Genomic DNA, 20235 nt, shown 5'->3' with positions numbered 1-20235 from the left:
CAGTTAAACTTCTTGAGGTGCCTTCTGGTTTGTGGACAGACCTGTCCCAGCCTTGCAGCATAACAGGGATTTGCTTTGTTGCTTGCTATTCCAAATGCACACTCCTCTGCTGTCTGTGCAACTTTCCTTGGAACAAATTTAATTATTATTTTTTTTCATTTTTAGCTGAAGTACATCTAACTGCATGCAGAAATGCTGGTAGATGTTTATTTTGTATGGTATGCAGCTAACTGTATGCCTACTGATCCACAGCCACCTCACTCTCTGATACAGAAATTCAAAAAGAAGTAGCTTTTTGCTCACAACTGTTACGTGTTTGTGTTTGTTCTGAGTGTGCCAACTGTTCAGCGTCTGCTCTCTCTAATGAGACTGCAGATTGTCTGATGAATTCACATTGGAGCCATCCAATCTTGGAGAGTAAGTTGAAGTGTTACCCTTCCTGTGAGTGTGGACCGGTGGCCAGGCTCTGAAGGGAAGGGTGCATTTGTACCAGGAAACAGTTCTACGTGGTTGAGTGCTGACATGTAAGCAAGCTGTGCAGCACACAGTATTCCTGTTAGTAACTGTACTTGCGGCTTAGCAATACGTGCTGAAAAGAGGGCTGAAGTCAAGGTGGACTGGGGGCTCTTGTGCTTCTGTCATGTGTGTACAAAATACTGTGCCAGAATGAGCACTAAAAAAAAATATATCTGGCAAGCTATGTTTTTTTCCCTTCCTTTCCTGGATGTTTTCTAGTGCCATTAATGTGCTTGGCTCTTTTGCAAGGCCTCTTTTTTGGCACATGGTGGGAAGGAGGAGGAAGAAACCCCTGCTAGCCTTACTTGCCAGGCAGGGTTTCCCAAATTTCCAAGAGCAAGGCGTAGCAAGAATAACTTTTTTCCTTGGTATATAAACATTTTTTTTCATCCATGGTTTTTAATAGCTTTGGCTGCTGCTCTTAAACTCAGTGTCCTTGTTGAACATGTTTCATGTTTGGAGGCACTAGGAGGGGAGTTTTTGAACAGACCTCTTGCAAAGAAATCAGTTCTTCATGTTGAAACAATATGCCAGAATGGCTTTTGCAGTTTATGCATGCAGGGTGCCCGATGGCTTCCAAGAGATATTGAGGACTCTTGTTGCAAGCTGGTAGGAAATGGGTACCAGGGATAATTAGACCAGGCCCAGGCTCTTAAAAATAAAGGGGTATTTCTTTTTTAATCTGTGATGTGTTCTGTTTCTTTCCCAAACATTTGTATCATTTGTGTGATTCTACCTATGTGCAGGTTTCTGTGTTTCCATATGACTGGTTTTTTTCAGGAACAAAACCCCCTCACTGGATTTCCTAACCCAGAAAGAAGGATACAATTCCTTTGTTGTGGGTTAGGGTGAAGTGCTGAGTTTAGGACAGGGAAAACATGCTGAGAGATGTCAGCTGTCTTTTTGCATTATGGGGGAGTTTGGAGCTAGAAGAGAAAATATATTTTGATATTTTTCTGTAACATTTTAAACGCACATGAAGAAGTAATGGGATGAAATGTGTGTCTTGTGTTGGGAGTACTGCTTTTCATGTGTGGATTAACTACTGTAAGCGTGTTCGTAGTTGCTGTGTTGGTGTTTGATCTCACTATGGCAGAGGGGTGAAAACATTTTGCACATTGTTTTTATGTTGAAACATAAGGTGCAAAACTCAGCTGTATGCTGAGAGGAACTGTCAGAGCAGGACGCCTTGAAAATTTTTTAAATGTAACTATGTGGGCAGTGTCTGTGAATGCTAAAGGTAGGGTACTGTTTTGTCTCACTGTGCAAGAAGAAAGCATTTTGTTGGATGGAAGCAGCTGTATAGTCAGGGACAAGCAAGTGTTTTTCAGTTTTGTGAGTGGCTGTAAAGGCTATAAGAGACTGTGACTTGTGGTTGGGGGGTAGTTGTGTGTGTACACTTGGGTGCCATTTGCCTGTCCCTGTTCATTAACTAGACCATTATCTTGCAGTGTTATTTTTGTGAATAATTTTGCCTTTGGTCCTGAGGTGGATCACCAGCTGAAGGAGCGATTTGCGAACATGAAGGAAGGTAACAAATCAAACTTAAAACCTTTTTCCATTGGTTTCCTGCTTACTGTGAGAGCTGGTGGTGGTAAGGGCTTAGTTAGAGCCATCAGAAGCCAGGTTGGTGGGTTTCATTCTGTGCCTTGCGGGCAAGCGTCTGCACTGCAATAGTTATTTCTTGGGCTTTTTACTGCCCATCTTAATATCTCCTCTGACCTACCTGATTACTTGGAAGCAGCTCTGCATGTGAAGACTCTCTGTGGAGCTCTGTTGGGGTGGGAGGAACTGCTGGTCCTTTCTTACCTGTTAGAGAAGCCAACAAAACATGTGATGGCCAAGACTGCAGATCTTCCTGACTGCATAGTCATGGCTTTGTATATCCGGTTTCTGTAATTGCATACTGAATTCAGTTACTGGATTATCCTATTTAAAGTCTTCACATTTTAGTACTAGGTATTAACTAATAAGTATTAAAATGGGGCACTGTCACTGGATGTCTTGTGTGCTTCTTGAGAGGTTGCATTGCAGACACTAGTGACCAGGGATGCCCAGTAACCCCACTGTGGCCCGAAGTGTCTTTTTTCTTTCCTTTTAACCACTTGGATAAGTAACAATTTTATTTGGTTATGGCAGAAATTAGAAAAATAAGTATTTCTGAAAAGAAAAATGTGTGGCATGAACAAAGAAGCTGTGGCTTCCCATATTACAGCTTTGTGCTGAAGTAAATAATGTGACTTTTGGGCTCTGTTGCAAACCATAAAACCCCAAAACTTAAGCTGTCATCTTTAATTTTAAGGGTTGATTTTTTTTTTTTTTTAAACTTTTGTTTAGTGGTGGCTTGAGAGAAGTGGCAAAGTGGGGAAGGTTCAAGTGCTCTTTACAAAATAAAGAAACCTTAGTTCTCTTTGCAGAAGGTGCTCAGGCTCTGTGCCTTGGGATGAATGACCACAGATAGCTGTGAAATGAAGATTAGCGTTCTTTTAAATAAAAGGGCTTTGGAGGCTTGTGTATAAAAGACACTAACTAGGAATGAGATAGTGTGTTCCTAATTGAAATTTCTATAGATTGCTACTGAGAATTAATGCACTTTTTTTTTTTTTAAAGTGTTTTAAGGTCTATCATTTTAAAGTGAGCCTTGGGTTGTCACCTCATAGCTACCTAGCAGGACTAATATCCTGACTTTCTTGGATGCTGTCAGAATGAGTGTTAAGTAATTTTTTTTTTTGGTAACGATATACAAGTGGTAGTTTTATTAGGGCTGCTCTTTAGGGCTCTGTACTAGGCTATATTTAACACGTAGTAATTTCTAGAAAAAACAGTGGTAGCTGACTGCTTTTCTTTTTTTTTTTTTTTTTTTTCTTTTTCCAGGTGGGAGAATTGTGTCCTCAAAACCTTTTGCACCTCTAAATTTTAGAATTAACAGTCGAAACTTGAGTGGTATGATTGCACTTTTTATTGTTCATTACAATTATGGTGTATTCTTTATCTGAACATGTCTGTAGTGGCTTTTTGTTGCTCTTTTTAAAGAGTTGTGTAAGTAAGTAGAAAAATGCTGTTGTATTGTTACAGCATACATGCCAAAGTGTTGTGTATTTAAAATCAAACAACCACCCCCACCCAATACTGGAAGAAACAGACACTCTTTTTATGCAGTTCCTCCGGCTGTGTTTAGATGTCTATAATGTCAAAGTTTCCCTGGCTGGGCATCTTTTTATAGTTGAAGAGAAATAAAGTGTTTCAAGGGCGTGATTCTTTTCTTTGACTACAAAGTGCTGCAGTGACTAACTTGCATGCAAGTTCCTTATACCGTAGCTGTCTAAATTTGGACAGGTAAATCCCACCAGTCATGATTTGTAAGGCTTAGAAGCTGAAGTGTTCAGCTTTGAATGCCTTGTCTTCTGTACTGTAAATTGATCAGACCTATCCCATAAACACCCAGCTGCTGTGCCTGTTTTATTGCCAACAAAGTTTTGTGTTTTTCTTCTCTTCTGAACATAGTAGACTTGATATTTGCCAATGTTGTCCTTTGCAAGTATGTGAACTGCAGTTTAATGAGATTTTGAGATTACTAACACCCCGTGTTGTTCATTTTGCTTCTGACCTTTTTTCAATTTTTATTGTTGAAATTTTTCAAGCAAAAGAACGATCCAAGCTGAGTTTTACACATTTACCGTGTCCAGTGCAAAACATTCCCTAAATTTGAAAAACGCCTTATTCCCCTCCATGTGCAAACATGGCAAGTAACATACTGAGTTACAAATCTCAAGCTGTGTTTTCTGTTTTTGGCCTGATATGGTAAACTGCTTTTCAAGAATAGTAATTTGAAGACTGTCATTAAGGCATTTCACTGAAATAGTGCCATTGTGAGTTATTTTTACTAAGCTTGAATTGTTGTGAATGTCCTGTGCATCAGACACCCAAACGTGCCCTTCTCTTTCCTGTTTGATATTCTTCTGTGGCATCTGATTGTTTGGACCTTATTAACCATTGGGTCCTGGCTTGCCAATCCTTTGTAGGCATGTACTTGAAAATAAAAGGAAAAAGAGGCAGAATGGTACTCCTGGAAATCAGAGCGCCTAAGTAAAGCCTAGTGCCTCTTTTACAGCACACTAGAACTAGATGAAATACAAGAAGGCACTTCTGAGGTTTCAATTAGGAGACCTGCCTATGTAAATAAATTTTTTTGGCCTCTCAAGCCTCTTCTTTTCCTGGCTTCTGACCATTTTGTTATCTCTGTCTTTGCTAGGTTTGGGAGACTGCAGTTATTAAAAATGTGGTGCGGAGGCAAAGGGGCCAATGTGTACTACTTTTTTCACCTAATAAAAACCCAGATTATGACTATCATTTGAGCTAGTTCTTTATCCTATTTCAGCTTTCACCCCAGTGTGTATTCATTGGGAATGTTTTCTAGAATGCTGAAGTTTTATATATCAACAGTTATTTAATGCTTAATGTGAATGTTGATGTTAAATTATATAGAGATAGCTAATTAAGATTTGGGTGAATGAGATCTCTTAGCATAAGAATAGATAATAGCTTCCACTAATAGGAAACTCTTCCAGGGATTCAGATAAGAGGTCCTGAAAAGAAATTACCTACAAACAGTGGGGGGAAATTGTGGGAATAAATTTTAGGTCTTAATCCCATTCTGTGACCATGCTGTATTTGGGAAATAGCAATATCAAATGAACATGCATGGGATGTGCTAGGCCTGGGGCTTGTTCCAGTCTTAATGGCCTGTTCTAAGTGACGCTTCCAGGGAAATGTCATCTGCTTGCAGCTCGTGGCATCAAATGTGGCCAATATCCTTCACATGCAGAGAAGGTGATTCACTCTGCTGTGCTAGCTTTATGCTGTTGCCCTACAAGGTTTTTCATAATACTTTTATTCAGCAGGGTTTTTTTTGTGCCTGAGTATGATTTGAGTCACCTGGCTTGCCTGTCTATCTAATGTTTTGATCTAAAGTATGAACAGTTAAATAATTTAAAAAATACAGGGGAAAAGATAAAGCTTTAAGAAGCAGGCAACCTTTTTTCTCAATACCATTTTTGTCCCTAGTAGTTCCATCTGAAAAAAGAAATGGAAACATGGAAAGAATTGGGACAAACCAAAACAAGTATTAAAATGTGGTTAAAATAGTGGTTGAAGTTGCTGAATCCTGAACCTTGCTTTTTGACTCTTCTGGGTAATTTTCTATTTGATTAGAAGTGTGCTGTAATTTCTTCTGCAGTGATGCCATTCACTCAGTGTTCAGTAGTTATGGAAATGCTTAGACACATCCCATACCTATTAATTCTAGGGAACAAAACAAATATAGGCAAGAATGCAAATACAAACCATGTTTGTTCCCAGTCCAAATATAGTGCAGTTACAGTTTACATGGGTTGGATCTAATGACGTTCTGTTACTGGTTCTATCTAATTAAATCCTGCTTGTTACTACAGTTGTGTTGTTGCTGGGTTCCTTGCAAATGTTGTCTGAGACACAGGAAAGTTTTGCTTGTTAAAAGCTTGCACTAGCACATAATTTTACTGTAGAATGGCTGACTATCTCTGAAGAAATTAAAGGTAGATCTTCCAAATTTCTTAAGTTTTCTGTAGGGTGCAAGTAGCAAGAGAATAAGAAATTGCTTTTTAAACTCACTGCAGTGCTTTTTTCTAGGACATTGCTGTCTGAATACAAAATTTCTTTTTGTTTTGAATATGACTTTACGTTGCATGGCTAGTTTCAGCTGAGTAGAACTGAGTGGCAAACTGGGCGAGCTTTGGTTCCCTAACTGGACTTTCTTCCTTTAGATATTGGCACTATAATGAGAGTTGTGGAACTATCACCACTGAAAGGATCTGTGTCATGGACCGGGAAACCAGTTTCTTACTACCTGCATACTATTGACCGAACCATAGTGAGTATAAATACAGGCCGGTAAATCTCTGGCTGCTTTACCTGCTCTGGAGTCAACACGCCAACTTCAGTTCCTTGTTCTTGGGAACTGTTTTCTTATTCTTTTGCATATTTACAGACCTGTAGCATGCCTAAGTGGAATGGGTGCACTTCACCAGTTACCTGTTCAGTCTAGTTGAATATGCAAATCACACTGCATGGGCTAGCCTTTGGCTGCTTCAGTGCAACGTGTTACACAAACAGTGTAATTATGGACAGTACTATGGTAGTCTGTTAATTTGTTGAAGGTGCATAGATGTACAAGTATAATTCCTTCTCATGCTCCAGAATATGCAACTATGCAGAATGGTGGTCTTGTGCTATAGCTTCCACACTGAGTAAAGACTGTGTGGGTCTTTAATTCTTCAGTTTGCTTTGTTGTGTACAGACCATTTCATTCTATCATATTCAAGCAGTATATCTCAATTTTAGTTGAACTTTCAGTTGCTGTAGAACCAGCCAAAGCTCCATAACAATGCTGATGCATTCACAGGTTTTTTTTTTCTTTTTTTCAGTGAAGGAAAACAGAAACAACTCTGTAGAACTGTAAACTTTTGTGGAGAAATAGTTTATTCCCACACTGAGTTTATGCAATATGATAGTAAGACTATTTTTCTAAGTCTGCTGCAGTCTAATAATGCTTTTGTTAAAGAATATGCTAAAGTGCAGATAAATATTTTAGTGGAGTACAAGAGTGAAGTAGCTTCATTGTCATATATCTCCACTCAGCAGAAGGTTATTTTCAAAGCTTTAAAACAAGGATAGGCAGTGTTGAAGATGATGAAACCTTGTTGAGGCTTGGATTATGTCCTGCTATACAACATGTCTGTGTCGCTAAAAAGAATGAATGTAAATGGCTTCTTGATGTAGCTTATCAGAAGAAAACCAGTCAGAATTTCTGCAGTTCTGCATTTGTCTTAAGCTAATATTTTGTTCTTATGTATTCATCTGTCATGACTTTGAAAATGACTATCTTTTTCTATTTTCAGCTTGAAAACTATTTTTCTAGTCTCAAAAATCCAAAACTCAGGGTAAGTTTCAGTCATTTTCTGTAGAAAACTCGAAATAATGGAGCAGCCACTGTGAGGAATTTAGTCACTTGTTAAAGATGTACAGAATTGATCGAAAATCAAATTTTCTTGATAAGCAAGGAACACGGGCATGGAGCTAATTGAAGTGAAGCATCATATGCCATCAAGCACTAATACAATCGTGTTCAAGAGCTTTCTAATAGAGAATTAATGGGGCAGCCGCAAGGTGTTTTTCCCTTGCATTGGAGGTCTATAAAGAGCTATTCATTCATTACAGAACTGAAGTTAAAGAAAGTCGTGACAGTTTGAATCTGTCCCAGTGTTCGGCTGCATAAAAATGAAGCTGAAGAGTGCTTTGAGATGTTACTTGTGGGACATGCTATCTGAGACATGAAATGTGTTGTCAGTTGCTGCAGTCTGTGCTATTATATGTGGCATTAAAATGCCAGAGGATTTTTGAGACTGTGCTGGGCTGTATTAATGTGAAATAACTGATGGGGCTGGTATTCCCGGTAAGAGAATTAAGTGAGGCCAGTTCATTTAAAACTTCAGGAGAATGTTCATCTTCAGACTGACTTGCTTAGTAAGTGTTGAAAATAGACTAAAGGTAGCTTTGAGACTAGGTTATTTCAGGCTGCTGAATTCAAACTTGGGAGAAAAAAAAAGACTTATTAGAGTCAAAAGAAAAAATGCAGGGTGGCATCCATGTACTTCTGAATTTCCCTGCGTTTAATGGTGAGGCTATTTAGATCTGCCATTTATACCATCTAGCTGATAACTTGCTTAAATTGGAGAGGTGTTGGAATTGCCAGAATTCTTATGCAAATTAAACCTCATCTGGAAGGTACCAGAAAGGCTTTGAGTGATCGCTTTGAAATTTCCTGCCCTTACTGCCTAGTAGAAAATCAAGTTTAAAAGTTGCTGCTTTTGTTTTTTTCAGTCTCCTCTACAGACTTGGCTGAAGTTGAATTAGATGATGATTAATAGCTTTGCCATTTCAAGTCATGTAAGATTTTTGAAGTGTTGTAGCAACACATGAAATGTTGGGGATATAGGTAGAGCTATTGACATATTTAACAATTAAAAAAACCAAAACAAAAACCTGTAATACCAGTGTGTGATCTGGGGTGTGGGATTAGGAGGGGCAGAATAAGGGAAGAGGTTGGGGCTTAATCTCCTTTGCCATGTGGCTGCATGTTTGAAACCCATTCTAGTAGGTAATGCAATACAAAAGGGTGATTTGCACTTACCTTCCTTTTCCCACTGAGTATTGCCTGAGGCAGGGTAAGTTTTTTTGGTTTTTTTTGTTTTGTTCCCCCCCCCCCCCCCCCCCCCCCCGGTAACAAAAGGTTTTTGGTTTTTAAATAGACATTGTACAATACGAGCACTTACACCTAGCTCTTGTGGAAGACTAAGCTGGGAAACACAGTGGTCTGTATTAAATAGTGATAAATGTGTGAGCAAGTTATTAAGTCTTTTAAAACATTTATCCAGGAGGAACAAGAGGCAGCTAGACGTCGTCAACAAAGAGAAAGCAAGAGCAACACAACTACTCCAACGAAGGTTCAAGAAAACAAGGTGAACATCCTGCATTTTCGTAGAGTAAATGTGTTTTCTCCTTAGCTGTGCATGAACTCATAATCTGTGTCAGGAAAAGCCTGATTCTGAGGGAAGATTGACTGTGTTTGTTCTGAACACGTAAACTGGTATAGCTGTTGCTGTGGACAAAAATATGATGGAGTGACTTAAGAGCTGCACTTGGGAATTGCACCACTAATTCTGAAAAAAAGGTATTGCAAGATGAATAGAATAGTTGGTTGTCCACCCTCGCTTACCTTCAGCACCAGCTTGCAGAGCTTTCCCTGAGTCATAACCCATTAAATGGAGTTCAAAGTGTGCTGAGTCTCTTTTGCAAAGACTCATTTCGTTTCTCATTCCGTTGCATAATACTGTTAGAAATGCAGTGACTGTTCATGCACAAAAATATTAAGTACTGACTTTTTAATGAAATTCAGTTGAAGAATATAGTCAATACAGGCTGAATAATCAGCTTTTCTTAGACAACAGTTACAAATTTCCTTTTCTGTAATGAGTAAGTCCAGAAGAGAATGAGCACAACTCCTAGGGTGTTTGGGACAGCTCTTATCCCAAGCAAGTCTACTTCACTGGCAAGTTATTTAACTACAATGCATCAGTTTCCTTTCATAAAATTATTAAACAAAGTTATTAATGCTTGCTTAAAAGGAGTGCTGTATAGGTAGCTAGAAGTGACTAAAGAGCTTTTGGCTTCTAAAAATCTCTTAGGATTCTGGTGCTGAAGAAGAAAAGGCTGCAGCAAATTCTGTTAAAAAGCCATCTCCCTCCAAAGCACGGAAGAAAAAGCTAAGTAAAAAAGGAAGGAAAATGGCAGGCAGGAAACGAGGACGTCCCAAGAAAATGAACACTGCAAATACAGAGCGCAAGACCAAGAAGAACCAAACTGCACTAGAACTTCTGCATGCTCAAACTGTTTCACAGACATCTTCATCCTCTCCTCAGGGTGAGTTCAAGGCTGGCAGTGGAAGAAGCCGCCTCCTGCCACATAAGCCTAGATAAGTATCTGAGGCTCTGAATGTGTGCTTGGAGGTCATTCTTACTTTATTGCTAGATTTAGTTTGGTTTTGTGTCATAACTTCTCCCTTGCCACTAAAGCAAAACTCCTCTTGAGATGGTGGTATGCTTCTGTGAGAAGGTGGTGATTGAATCTCTCTGTAGGTACTTGGCCAGAAGCTGGAGCTGAGCTGTGGCTGATAGCTTATCTCTGCTGCTGCTGTTCTAAGGATAAATTGTAAATGTCCTTCCAAGCAATTTGTTACAGTGTGTTGATCTAGCTAAGTTAGTGGATCTTGCATTGTAAATGACGTGTCTTCTAATGGTAAAGATACTGTACTTGCCAGAAACACTGACTTTCATAGACTGAAAGGTTGTCTTTGTTTATCTCTTCAGATGCATACAAGTCACCTCATAGTCCATATTACCAACTACCTCCTAAAGTGCAACGGCATTCATCTAACCAGCTACTGGTGACACCTACCCCACCTGCACTACAGAAGCTGCTAGGTAAGACTGTAATTTTGTCACTGTATTTGTCATGGGAACCTCTACTTTGAGGTTTCTGAACATACGGTAAATCAAAGCGCTACTAATAGACAGCCACTATGGAAAGCTGTATATTGAACAGGAGAGGGGGACAGCTTCTTCCCCATCTTCTGCTGCCTGCCCCACTTCTACTGACATCACCATGAGGTCTCTTCTCTTGCTTGCTGCTGAAGTTGGTGTCTTGGTTTGCATTTGTTTTTTGACATTGTTTCAACTCTCGTTTGGCACAAAAGGAAATACGCTTGGGTTTAGCAGGAATCCAGAATAACTTTAAATAAATGGAAATGGCTAGTCAGAAATAACTTTATTTTAAATGAAACCAGTCTCTTATTTTTAAATGGTACAGTCTTGGGGAATGTCACTCAATTTTCTTTGCAAAACTTAGAGCAAAGTACATGAGATGCTGTCTGAGTTTGAGGTCACAAAGGTGGTGTGGTTGGAAAATAGGCTCCATGAGCAAGAGGTGATTTAAGGAAAAACTTGGAGAGTGTTTTTTTGAGTCTACTGGTTCCTTCCTTGCCCCTAACTGTTTCTGGCCTTTGGCATTGGGCATGAACCGGTCCAGGATCATCTGGGAATCTGATGTGATGTTCCTGTCTATGTAGAGACCAAGGGCATCTGTGATACCCTTAAGTCCTGCTCTCTTGCTGTGGTGTCTTACAGTTATGACTGATTTATTACTGTAGAGAAAGAGAGAGAAAAAGAGTGATTTAGAGGGATGTTCCATGTCAGGGGTGGTGGGGGAGTGGGTAGAACGACACTTGTCTGGAGAAAACCTTTCTGCAAAAGTCTGTACACCATCTGTTACATGTTTTGGCTGCCTGTGATTGCAGCACACTGGACTTAATCATGTGGTTGGCTTTATGATGAAAGGGCCCCAGTGGTGAGGGCTGGGGAGAAGGAAGGTTCATTGCATAATAGGAGACTGGAGATAGAAGGGCAATGACAAGTAAGTGCTCCTGGAGTAAATGTGAGTGTAGAGCTTGTCATCTGTCTGTGTGGAGGTAGGAGGAGTACAGCAAGCCCTGTCTTGTGGTGCTCGGAGGATGAGTGCTCTGAGCTCAGAGCTGGTTTTGGCTGTTAAGCTAATCTCTTTTATTATTTCTACTTACAGTGCATTAAAAGCCATTCAGCTCCTCTTTCACCATGCAAACACACCATTAGCACCCATCATCTTCCTCTGTTTTTGAATGTGTTGTCATGACTTCCATTGGGGTACCTGTTATAAGTAGCTAATGGATCCAAGAGTTCAGCTTGCATCAGAAGATGAATTTTCAGCATGCTCTAAATTGATCTTTAATGGCTTGGTCTAACTTACAGTCCAAATAAAAAGCAAGAGAGAGCAAAGAGGGGAGAGGTGTCAAGGGAGCAAATAGGGGTAAATAGGAGCATTGCACTTACTCTCGCTTGAAATGTATCATCTCCTTATTTATTTTGCAGACTCTTTTAAGATCCAATACATGCAGTTCATGGCATACATGAAAACTCCTCAGTATAAAGCAAGTCTGCAACAGTTACTGGAGCAGGAAAAGGTAGGTCTCATTTTTAACATTTCTACACAAAATTGCCGGAGTGCCAGACTACTAGATGGGGGGGGAGGGAAATGCTGGAGATTGGAATTGTGTACACTTAACACCAGTGCTGCACCAGGCCAATTATAAAGACTCTACCAGAGTAATGCTTAGGCTGTACCTGGGGATTTTATTGCTAACTCGGTCAGTCTTTGCGTGCTTAAATTTCCCATCGGCAAACTGGGAGAGATGCACCTCCCCTCTTCCCTCTGGTGCCCCTCCACCTAATAAGACATACTTCAGTATGTCTGTTTTTTCCTCTATTCTGACATGAAGCTGTGTGTACCTATGCAAGAAGCTGGTATCTTGAGCCCTGCCCTTTTCTCCCATTTGGGATTGGCAGCTACTTTTCTTCTCTAAATGTCTCATGGGTCAGAGGAGCAAGAGGTGCGGGTCAGCTTCTCCAGCAGTATGCACTGCCTGAATACATTCCTGCTCTCCACTTAGAGGGGCTTCCCTATGTGGATGCATCCTGCAAGCTGCTAGTCAAACTGATCTTAGGTAACTAAACTGTGCTTACTCTAGGTAAAGATTGTAGCAACTTTGAATGAGGACTATCTTGAAAAACACAGATACTAATTGCTTGGAGCTGAATATTTTGGTTTTTGACATCTATTCTTTTCCCACTGTAGGAAAGCCTAAATGAATTGAGTACTGTAGCATCAGGATGGCTCATTAAACTTGTAACAAATTGAAGTATGGGATTAAAAAAACCAAACTGTCATCACTGACTTAAGAGACTTAATGAAGCATCCTTAGTATTGATTATCTTAATGTGTTAAGATTGCACTGGTGGGCAAAGTGTAGATTTACTAAGCTGTGGGTTGAAATACATGGAAAGGTGAAGAAAATCCTGCAGCTGTGAAGTGTGGCATTGTTCTCTGCTATGGAGCCATCTCCCCAGCAGAGGGAGGAGATTTACCGCCTAAACACTTTTTCTTCTTGTATTGCTTTACCTCAATTATGAATAATTTAATTGCTTTATAAATTAGCCCTAATGAGAGAGGCTGTGCCTGCCACTTCTATGGAGGAACCTTTCCCCATAGAGCTCAACAATAATCTTTAACTTCTGGCCAGTTCCAGCTTTTGGTAGCCCCTCTGGAGCTTTCCTTTGCTCTGTGGCCTTTGCGAAAGTGTCAGCATAAAGCCCTATCATTGTTTTATGGGGTTTTCCGTAATGGGAACTCTTTTTCCAGATGAGAGAGGCTAACTTGTGCCACCCTGTTTGTTACTGGTTGGTGCTGAGGTAGTGTTCATGCAAACCTTTTTTCTACGGTTGTTTCCATTTGTCTTCACAGTCAAACAGCACTCTGAATTTTCAACTTTTTCTTTAAGCGGCATATTTTTCTGCTTGTTCTGTACTTGTCAGGAAAGTCAGCATAAAGTTAACTTACCTCCTTGCACAGAAAATAGCGTAAGAAATGATAGTATGCAAGTATTGTGCCGTACACTGAAAGTATAAATTGAGAGTGTGGAAAAGTAATCACTTTGTGTTGGTGTGACAGCTGTTTCATACTTTAAGAGATTAAAATGAGGAATTCAGTATTTATTTTTTTTTTTAAATGGAGTGTTACACAGAGAGCATGGCAAGTTAAACTTCACAAAGGCAGAAGCAGAACTTTGCTGGATGAGGTGCTGTTTTATAGTCTATTTAATAACTCCCTCTTACATGAACGTTTTTCAAGTACAAGAAAAATGTTTCTGTAATATGATTTTAAAATAAACAAGATGCTGTGAGCTGCTAGTTCACCAGATTACCCTTAGATGGTGCTGTCAGCTCCTCCACTGCTTGTGAAGGCTGAATGAAATGACTGATGTTGAAAGCATAAATGTTTTTTTCACCATCACCTATGGCAGTCCGTTTAGCATTGCAGTGACTCAACTGTTTTCCTAAGTTGTTGGCATGAGAGGCAACAAGAACTGTATGCCACGTCCTGTGTTTTCTCGCACTGCTGCTTCCCTGCTTGGAAGATCAAGGTGCTTTTTGCCCTTGTCCTCCACTTTTTCTAGAGTGATGGCTCGGTTTCTGCACCATTCCCATTTGGCCTCAGCAGCAGAAGTTGGAGAAAAAAGTGTAATCTCCAGAGTTCGCTCTTCTTGCTGCGTTCATCTTTCAAGTGGGAACTGAATAAATGAGACTCTTTAGCCAGTCCTATGCTTGCCCTTTGCTGCTCACATAGTGCACGACCATGAAATGAGTAAGCAAGTATCTAGTTAAGGAATGTTAGGGGCAGGAAATGTTCTGCGAGTGGAAGGGTTGGGTGGCTTGCTGAAGTAATTTTGGCATTAGAAGTACAAGTGGTTTGGCTTATTTATGACTTTATTCCTACCTCTCCCACAGTGTCTTTTCATTTACTGTGTGTCTTCCATGGGTATTGTGTAGGAAAACTCTGAATTGGGACTCTGGAGATTTAGATTCTGTTCCCAGTTTAGTAACAGATTTCATACAGCTAATCTTTTCCAGTTCCATTTCTGCTCTGTAGAATGTGATTATTACTATTTCTTTACAATGCACTAGGAAGATAAAAATGAAATTTTAAGACTGTCCTGATTGTATTTTACCATATAGCAGAAAAAACTACTTAAAAGCTCTTTTCAGCTGACTTAACTTCACCAAGTGTTGAACACTAACAAATAAAGTCTCACAGAAGTCTGAGACAGAGCTAGATTAGTTCATACATCTCCCCTCTGAGCTCAGATTCACTCCCAGCTTGCTATACAAACTAGATGTAAACATCTTATTAAGATGGACCATGCTGCACTTGGTGCTAAAAGTGTATTTTCTCACTCTTCCCTCTTCCAGGAAAAGAATGCTCAGTTACTGGGAACAGCACAGCAGTTATTCACCCACTGCCAGGCACAGAAAGAGGAAATAAAACGTCTTTTTCAGCAGAAACTTGATGAGGTAGCCCTGATCTGGTGGAAGTTGATGCTTGTTAGTCATCTGCATGCAAACATTTTTGATAAAAATAAGTAAGACCAGAGTAGTCTCAGGTCTTCAGCCTCTGTTTTGCAGCAGATCATGCTAAATAATGTGGAATCTGTATCGCTCTTTGTTTATGTTTTATCTTCATTGTTGAAATTGTGTGCCACTCTATATCCAAGGGAAGGAGGTGACAGGCCACAGACACTGTGGTATTTTAGTAAAGGATGCATCCCCTGCTGGTTGAACAAACTGTTTTGCCAGGGCAAGTTCAGAAGCATAGAAGGAAATGTGGTGGTTCTCTGCAAAAATAGTGTTCTTATGGCTGGCGAGAAACTAAATGCTGTTTTTAAAGTTGAATTGCTGGAACACAGCTCCAAGTGAGGTACTTTTGTCCTTCCTCGTTATCCTCTTGCAATGACAAAGTGCCTTGGAGAATGCTGGGGGACTTCCTATGGGCTGCATAGGTTCTGCAGATCTCCTTAATGTCACTTTTGAATGTGACAGTTGTCTGGAATTAGGGTGTCAAGACCTTATTGAATGATCTCTTTCCTTCTCACTCTTCATCTTGTAGTTGGGAGTTAAAGCTCTAACATACAATGACCTGATTCAGGCTCAGAAGGAAATCTCTGCTCACAATCAGCAACTGAAAGAACAGACGAAACAGCTGGAGAAGGATAACAGTGAACTCAGGAACCAGAGCTTACAGCTGGTGTGTACAATGCTTGTGCCTGAGTAGCAGGGTGATGCTCCCATTTATGTAAGGGAGGACAGGTCATGAGTTGAGGGCTGCCCCTGTCTTCAAGGTATCTTAACGAATGAAAGATCATACAACTGCTATAGCTTCTCTTAACGGAGAAGAATGATGGGGGAAAGAATGCAAGTGGTCCTTCTTCTTGGTGACCTTTATTTACCTCTAACCAAATGCTGAGGTGACAGTTGGCTCTGGCCTTGGCTGTCCCCCATAAACAGGTTTGCACCTGTATATGCATTTGTTGCTGAATCTGGATCTCGCTGGCCCTGAAGTTTGTATAGTGCTTGCTTTGTGTTAGCCATAACTCTTGTGGTGTTCATTGTGGTAACTCAAACTGTTAAGGTAGGTGAGGGAGAAATCTGGATGTGGAAGTGGGTAGGGAGGGTGAGTGATAACAGTTTCTAAAATGAACCAGGCTACCTCCTGCCACATTACCTGGGGACCACAGGACCATTTTGATGGCATTTGGCTTAAGCTGAGAGGAGTTTTCAGTGGGCTAAAAAGCTTCTTGCATATATCCAGTTGAAAGGTGGCTGGCTTTCAGCTTGCACCTTGGCTGGTGTGAAGTGGTGAAAATTGTCTTTTGATCTGTTTATCCTGTGTCTTTGCAGCTTAAGGCACGGTGTGAAGAACTGAAGCTGGATTGGTCAACGTTGTCACTGGAGAACTTGCTGAAAGAGAAGCAGGCATTGAAGAATCAGATTTCTGAGAAACAAAAGCACTGTTTGGAATTGCAGGTAGAGAGCAAGAAACAAATCTAGAGTCACCAACTTTGGGTAGCTCTTGGACAATGAGCCAGTTATGGGTATTTGACTAAATATGATGTTAAAGGATAAGCTAGGTGGCTGCTTTTCTCCACCCTCCCTTCCTCTCCCCCTTCCTCCTCCCTTTTTTCCCTCCCTTTTCTGCCCTTCCCCCCCCCCCCCCCCCCCCCGAGATTAAGCTTTCTATTAGAGGATTTTAGTAAACTTGAAGAATAAGGATGTAGATAGCTTTTAAAGGAAGTAGATGCTATGATCTGATTCCTTGGTAATGCTGTGGAAGAAGGAATCATGGTTTACCAATAAATATAATCAAAAAGCATGAAAAAAAAGGTCATGAAAAGAAAGGTCCTGCTTGTTTGCATGTGTGCTCTGATGTCTTGATTCAGGAATCGGTTCCCACAGAATGTCATTTACCATAGTGAAAAGAAATTAAACTCCCGTGTCTGTAGAACTTTTCTTTCCCCGTGAGATTAGCTCTAGAGCTAATCCAGCCTTTTGCTGGATGCCTTGACATGGAGTGACCGTTTCCTTCAATGACTGGCAATATTGAGTTACTCCATACTCTCTCTATAAGTTGGAGATATTTTAAGATCTGAAAAGTGCTTTCTAAGAGTTTCTGAGCCATTTCCCTTACTTGTGCCTTTTGGTCTCAAGCTCAGAGCAGCATGTTGAAATTTGTTTCTCAAATTTGGGGTCAATTGTTCTGCTTTGTTCCTAGAAATGGGGCCGCTTTTCCTGAAAAGCATATTGAGACAAAACTCCATAACATGATATAATTAAGTGTGGTCTTTAATCATTGTCCTCTTTTTCATTTAAAGATCAGCATTGTGGAACTTGAGAAAAGTCAAAGACAGCAGGAGCTCATGCAGCTGAAATCGTACACGCCGTCTGATGAGTCACTGTCAGTACAGCTACGCAATAAAAACCATTTGAGCCGTGATCTTGAGGCTGATCATGGCAGGTTCCAACTGGAGCTTGAATGCTCTAAGTTTCCTATGCCCCACATCAATGGCATGAGCCCTGAACTGTCCATGAATGGCCATGCTACTCCCTATGAAATTCATAACACCTTTAGCAGGCCCTCTTCCAAGCAGAACACCCCTCAGTACACGACCTCTCACTTGGACCAAGAAATAGTTCCGTGCACCCCAAACCACAGCAGCAGACAGAAGGCAGACAAGATGACAAGCTTGTCCTTACCTGATTATACCAGGTTTTCCCCAGCTAAAATAGCACTAAGGAGACACTTGAATCAAGACCATGGAGTCAATGGAAAAGCAGCAACTAATGAGATACAGAGGTAAGAGTGATCCTTTCCCTGGGTGTGAAAGGAGGGGTAATTGCTTGTTTTAATAAGAGTGGTTTATTTGGATTGTGGAAAAATATTTTTGAAAGTGGAGGTTTATACACTTTTAAAAGTTTTGTTTCAAGAAAATCAGCAGTGCCAGCTGATTGGGTAAATGAGGTGGTACAGTGCCTTGATTTTGGTACAGAAACTCCTTGCAAAAGATAAGTCATTAGCTTTTGTATTCTAACAATTGTACATCTCTGTTCCAGAGCTGACCATGTCAAAGAGAATGGCCTTACATATCCAAGCCCTGGTATTTCGAATGGCATAAAGCTGAGTCCTCAGGAAACTCGGCCCTCTTCCCCAGCGGCCTTACCAGTTGCAGGCGAGAAGGTAAGAGATCTGCTTGTGCTTAAGTGCAGAGATGTTACACCTGGTAGAACAAAGAAAAATTTGGCTGAACTAAGGAGTGCAGGCATGCTCCTTTCTGTGGTCAGCTTGGCATGGAAAATACAGTAGGTGTCATACAATAAAAAGGAGCTGGCCAGAGGAGGAGAATACTGTGCTCATGAAAGATGTGCTTACCTCTGAGTTACTGGTTTGCATATGAACTGTGCCAGTAATGCAGTAGGACTTCTTTTTGATCTGGTGCATGTCTATTTGAACTTGAAAAGCAGACTCTTTCACAGTTAAAAAAATAAAAATAGCAAAAAATCGTCCACGTAGTTGGTCCAGCCATGAATCATATTGGTGCTCATTTCAGAGCAAGCAGGTGCCTTCCAGTAGGAGGTTACCATGGAAATATTTCTGGCTACTACATCTTCTGCATACAGAGGGCCTGTACAAATTCTGTCAGATGAGTGCTTTTCACAGAGCTCTAACAAAGACACTGGAACATGAGCTTGCCTAAGGCATCCTTTTCCTTATGCTTGGGGCCAGCAGTAGCTTTAATTTACATATTTCTATGCTGTTGGATATTGCTGTCCCAGTAGTCTGGTGTTGGTAACAAAGCTGCTCCATGCATGCCCTGTCTTTACTATATAGTCATCACTCTTTGTGTAATTCTTTAAAAATGAAAGGGGAGGGGAGGATGACACACAAAATATAAATGAGCAGGTTACCATTAGTTTAAAAAGCCTTTTCGGTAATAGCATGTGGTTAAGAACATTACTTTCTCTTTTGCATTTACAGGTTTTGAGAGAGAGAACCTCTGTGAGTAATGGAGAAACTATCACCAGCCTACCTATCAGTATTCCTCTCAGCACAGTGCAGCCCAATAAACTCCCTGTTAGTATCCCTCTGGCCAGCGTAGTCCTACCTAGCCGTGTTGAGAAGGTGGTGAGTAAGGGATTGTCAACACTTTCCATCCCTAACTAAAATCACATTGGGCAGTAATGGGGTGCTGTGCTGTGCACCAGAATCCTTAGTGGGTTGTGAATCTTGAATGTCTGATGCTTCGGGGGAGGCTGCTGTTGGGATGCATCCTCTTGGCTCTTAGTCATTCTGTAGATTTTACCTCATGTGTGTGGGGGGTGGTGGTGTTTCAGCCAGGAAGGAAAGTAAAGTACGTGCCTCAAGAGATCCTAGACTTAAATATCTGGCTGGGTGGAAAAGGCGCAGAGTCTGAGAGTTTGTGGCAGTGAAAGCAGAGGAATCACACATGTCAGTTTGTTCTTAGCCCCTGCTTTCTTGCATGACCCTGGGAGACAAATTCTTCTGCCTCAGTTTGGTCACCTCAAAATTGTCTATCTTTATTACATACATGTGTAGGATGAACTTGAATAGCACCTTGAGGCTGTAATAACTTAACATGTGAGTGACTGCTCTGTAGCAGCAGAGAGCAACTAGAGAACTTTTGGGGCCATCTCTTTTTTAAATCCTGATAAGTACATGCCACACTCAGTGGTAGAGGAGTTTTAAAAAGCCTGGTCCAGTTTCTCATAAATGTCACAAGAGTGTTACAGTAGAGAACTGAGGAGCGTTTGCTGCTTTCACGAGAGCTGTGCATTTAGAATCCATCCAGAGATGCTTGCCTTACAATCCCATATTGGGAAAGCTGGAGTTGTTTCATAGTATTGAATCCATTATCTTTTTCTAGCTGTAGACTTTTAGTTGTAGCAGAACTACAGTCTGCCCAGCTCCAAGCAGAAGTCTTCTGTCCTCAGAGAGAGAGAATGTTAGCTCTGGATGGCATTTCTCACTTCAACACATTGTTTATTCAGGCTACCATTTCACAATTGTTCTGCCTGCTTTAGGAACATACCGCTTGTTGATTGTACCCTCTGATAGTGTACAAGAGAACAT

The 20235-nt window shown here is 40.7% G+C and overlaps 1 protein-coding gene across 4 annotated transcripts in view; it reads left to right on the top strand.

Moving 5' to 3' along the window:
- The window catches only part of DOT1L (DOT1 like histone lysine methyltransferase), a 77505-nt gene that overhangs the window by 39281 nt on the left and 17989 nt on the right, over positions 1 to 20235 (top strand). For 3 of the 4 annotated variants that reach the window (XM_075038152.1, XM_075038149.1, XM_075038153.1), the window contains exons 9-22: positions 1968 to 2047; positions 3391 to 3459; positions 6318 to 6424; positions 7452 to 7493; positions 8988 to 9071; positions 9798 to 10032; positions 10479 to 10592; positions 12072 to 12163; positions 15006 to 15107; positions 15700 to 15837; positions 16491 to 16616; positions 17462 to 17943; positions 18201 to 18324; positions 19123 to 19269. In XM_075038152.1, the coding sequence (XP_074894253.1) occupies positions 1968 to 2047; positions 3391 to 3459; positions 6318 to 6424; positions 7452 to 7493; positions 8988 to 9071; positions 9798 to 10032; positions 10479 to 10592; positions 12072 to 12163; positions 15006 to 15107; positions 15700 to 15837; positions 16491 to 16616; positions 17462 to 17943; positions 18201 to 18324; positions 19123 to 19269 (1942 nt within the window). The remainder of the gene's footprint in view (positions 1 to 1967; positions 2048 to 3390; positions 3460 to 6317; positions 6425 to 7451; positions 7494 to 8987; positions 9072 to 9797; positions 10033 to 10478; positions 10593 to 12071; positions 12164 to 15005; positions 15108 to 15699; positions 15838 to 16490; positions 16617 to 17461; positions 17944 to 18200; positions 18325 to 19122; positions 19270 to 20235) is intronic. The other variant, XM_075038151.1, reaches the window with a different exon arrangement.

Source organism: Buteo buteo, chromosome 10 (assembly GCF_964188355.1).
Source record: "Buteo buteo chromosome 10, bButBut1.hap1.1, whole genome shotgun sequence".
In the NCBI taxonomy this organism is placed as follows: Eukaryota; Metazoa; Chordata; class Aves; order Accipitriformes; family Accipitridae; genus Buteo; species Buteo buteo.
This window is presented reverse-complemented; position numbering and strand designations above follow the sequence as displayed.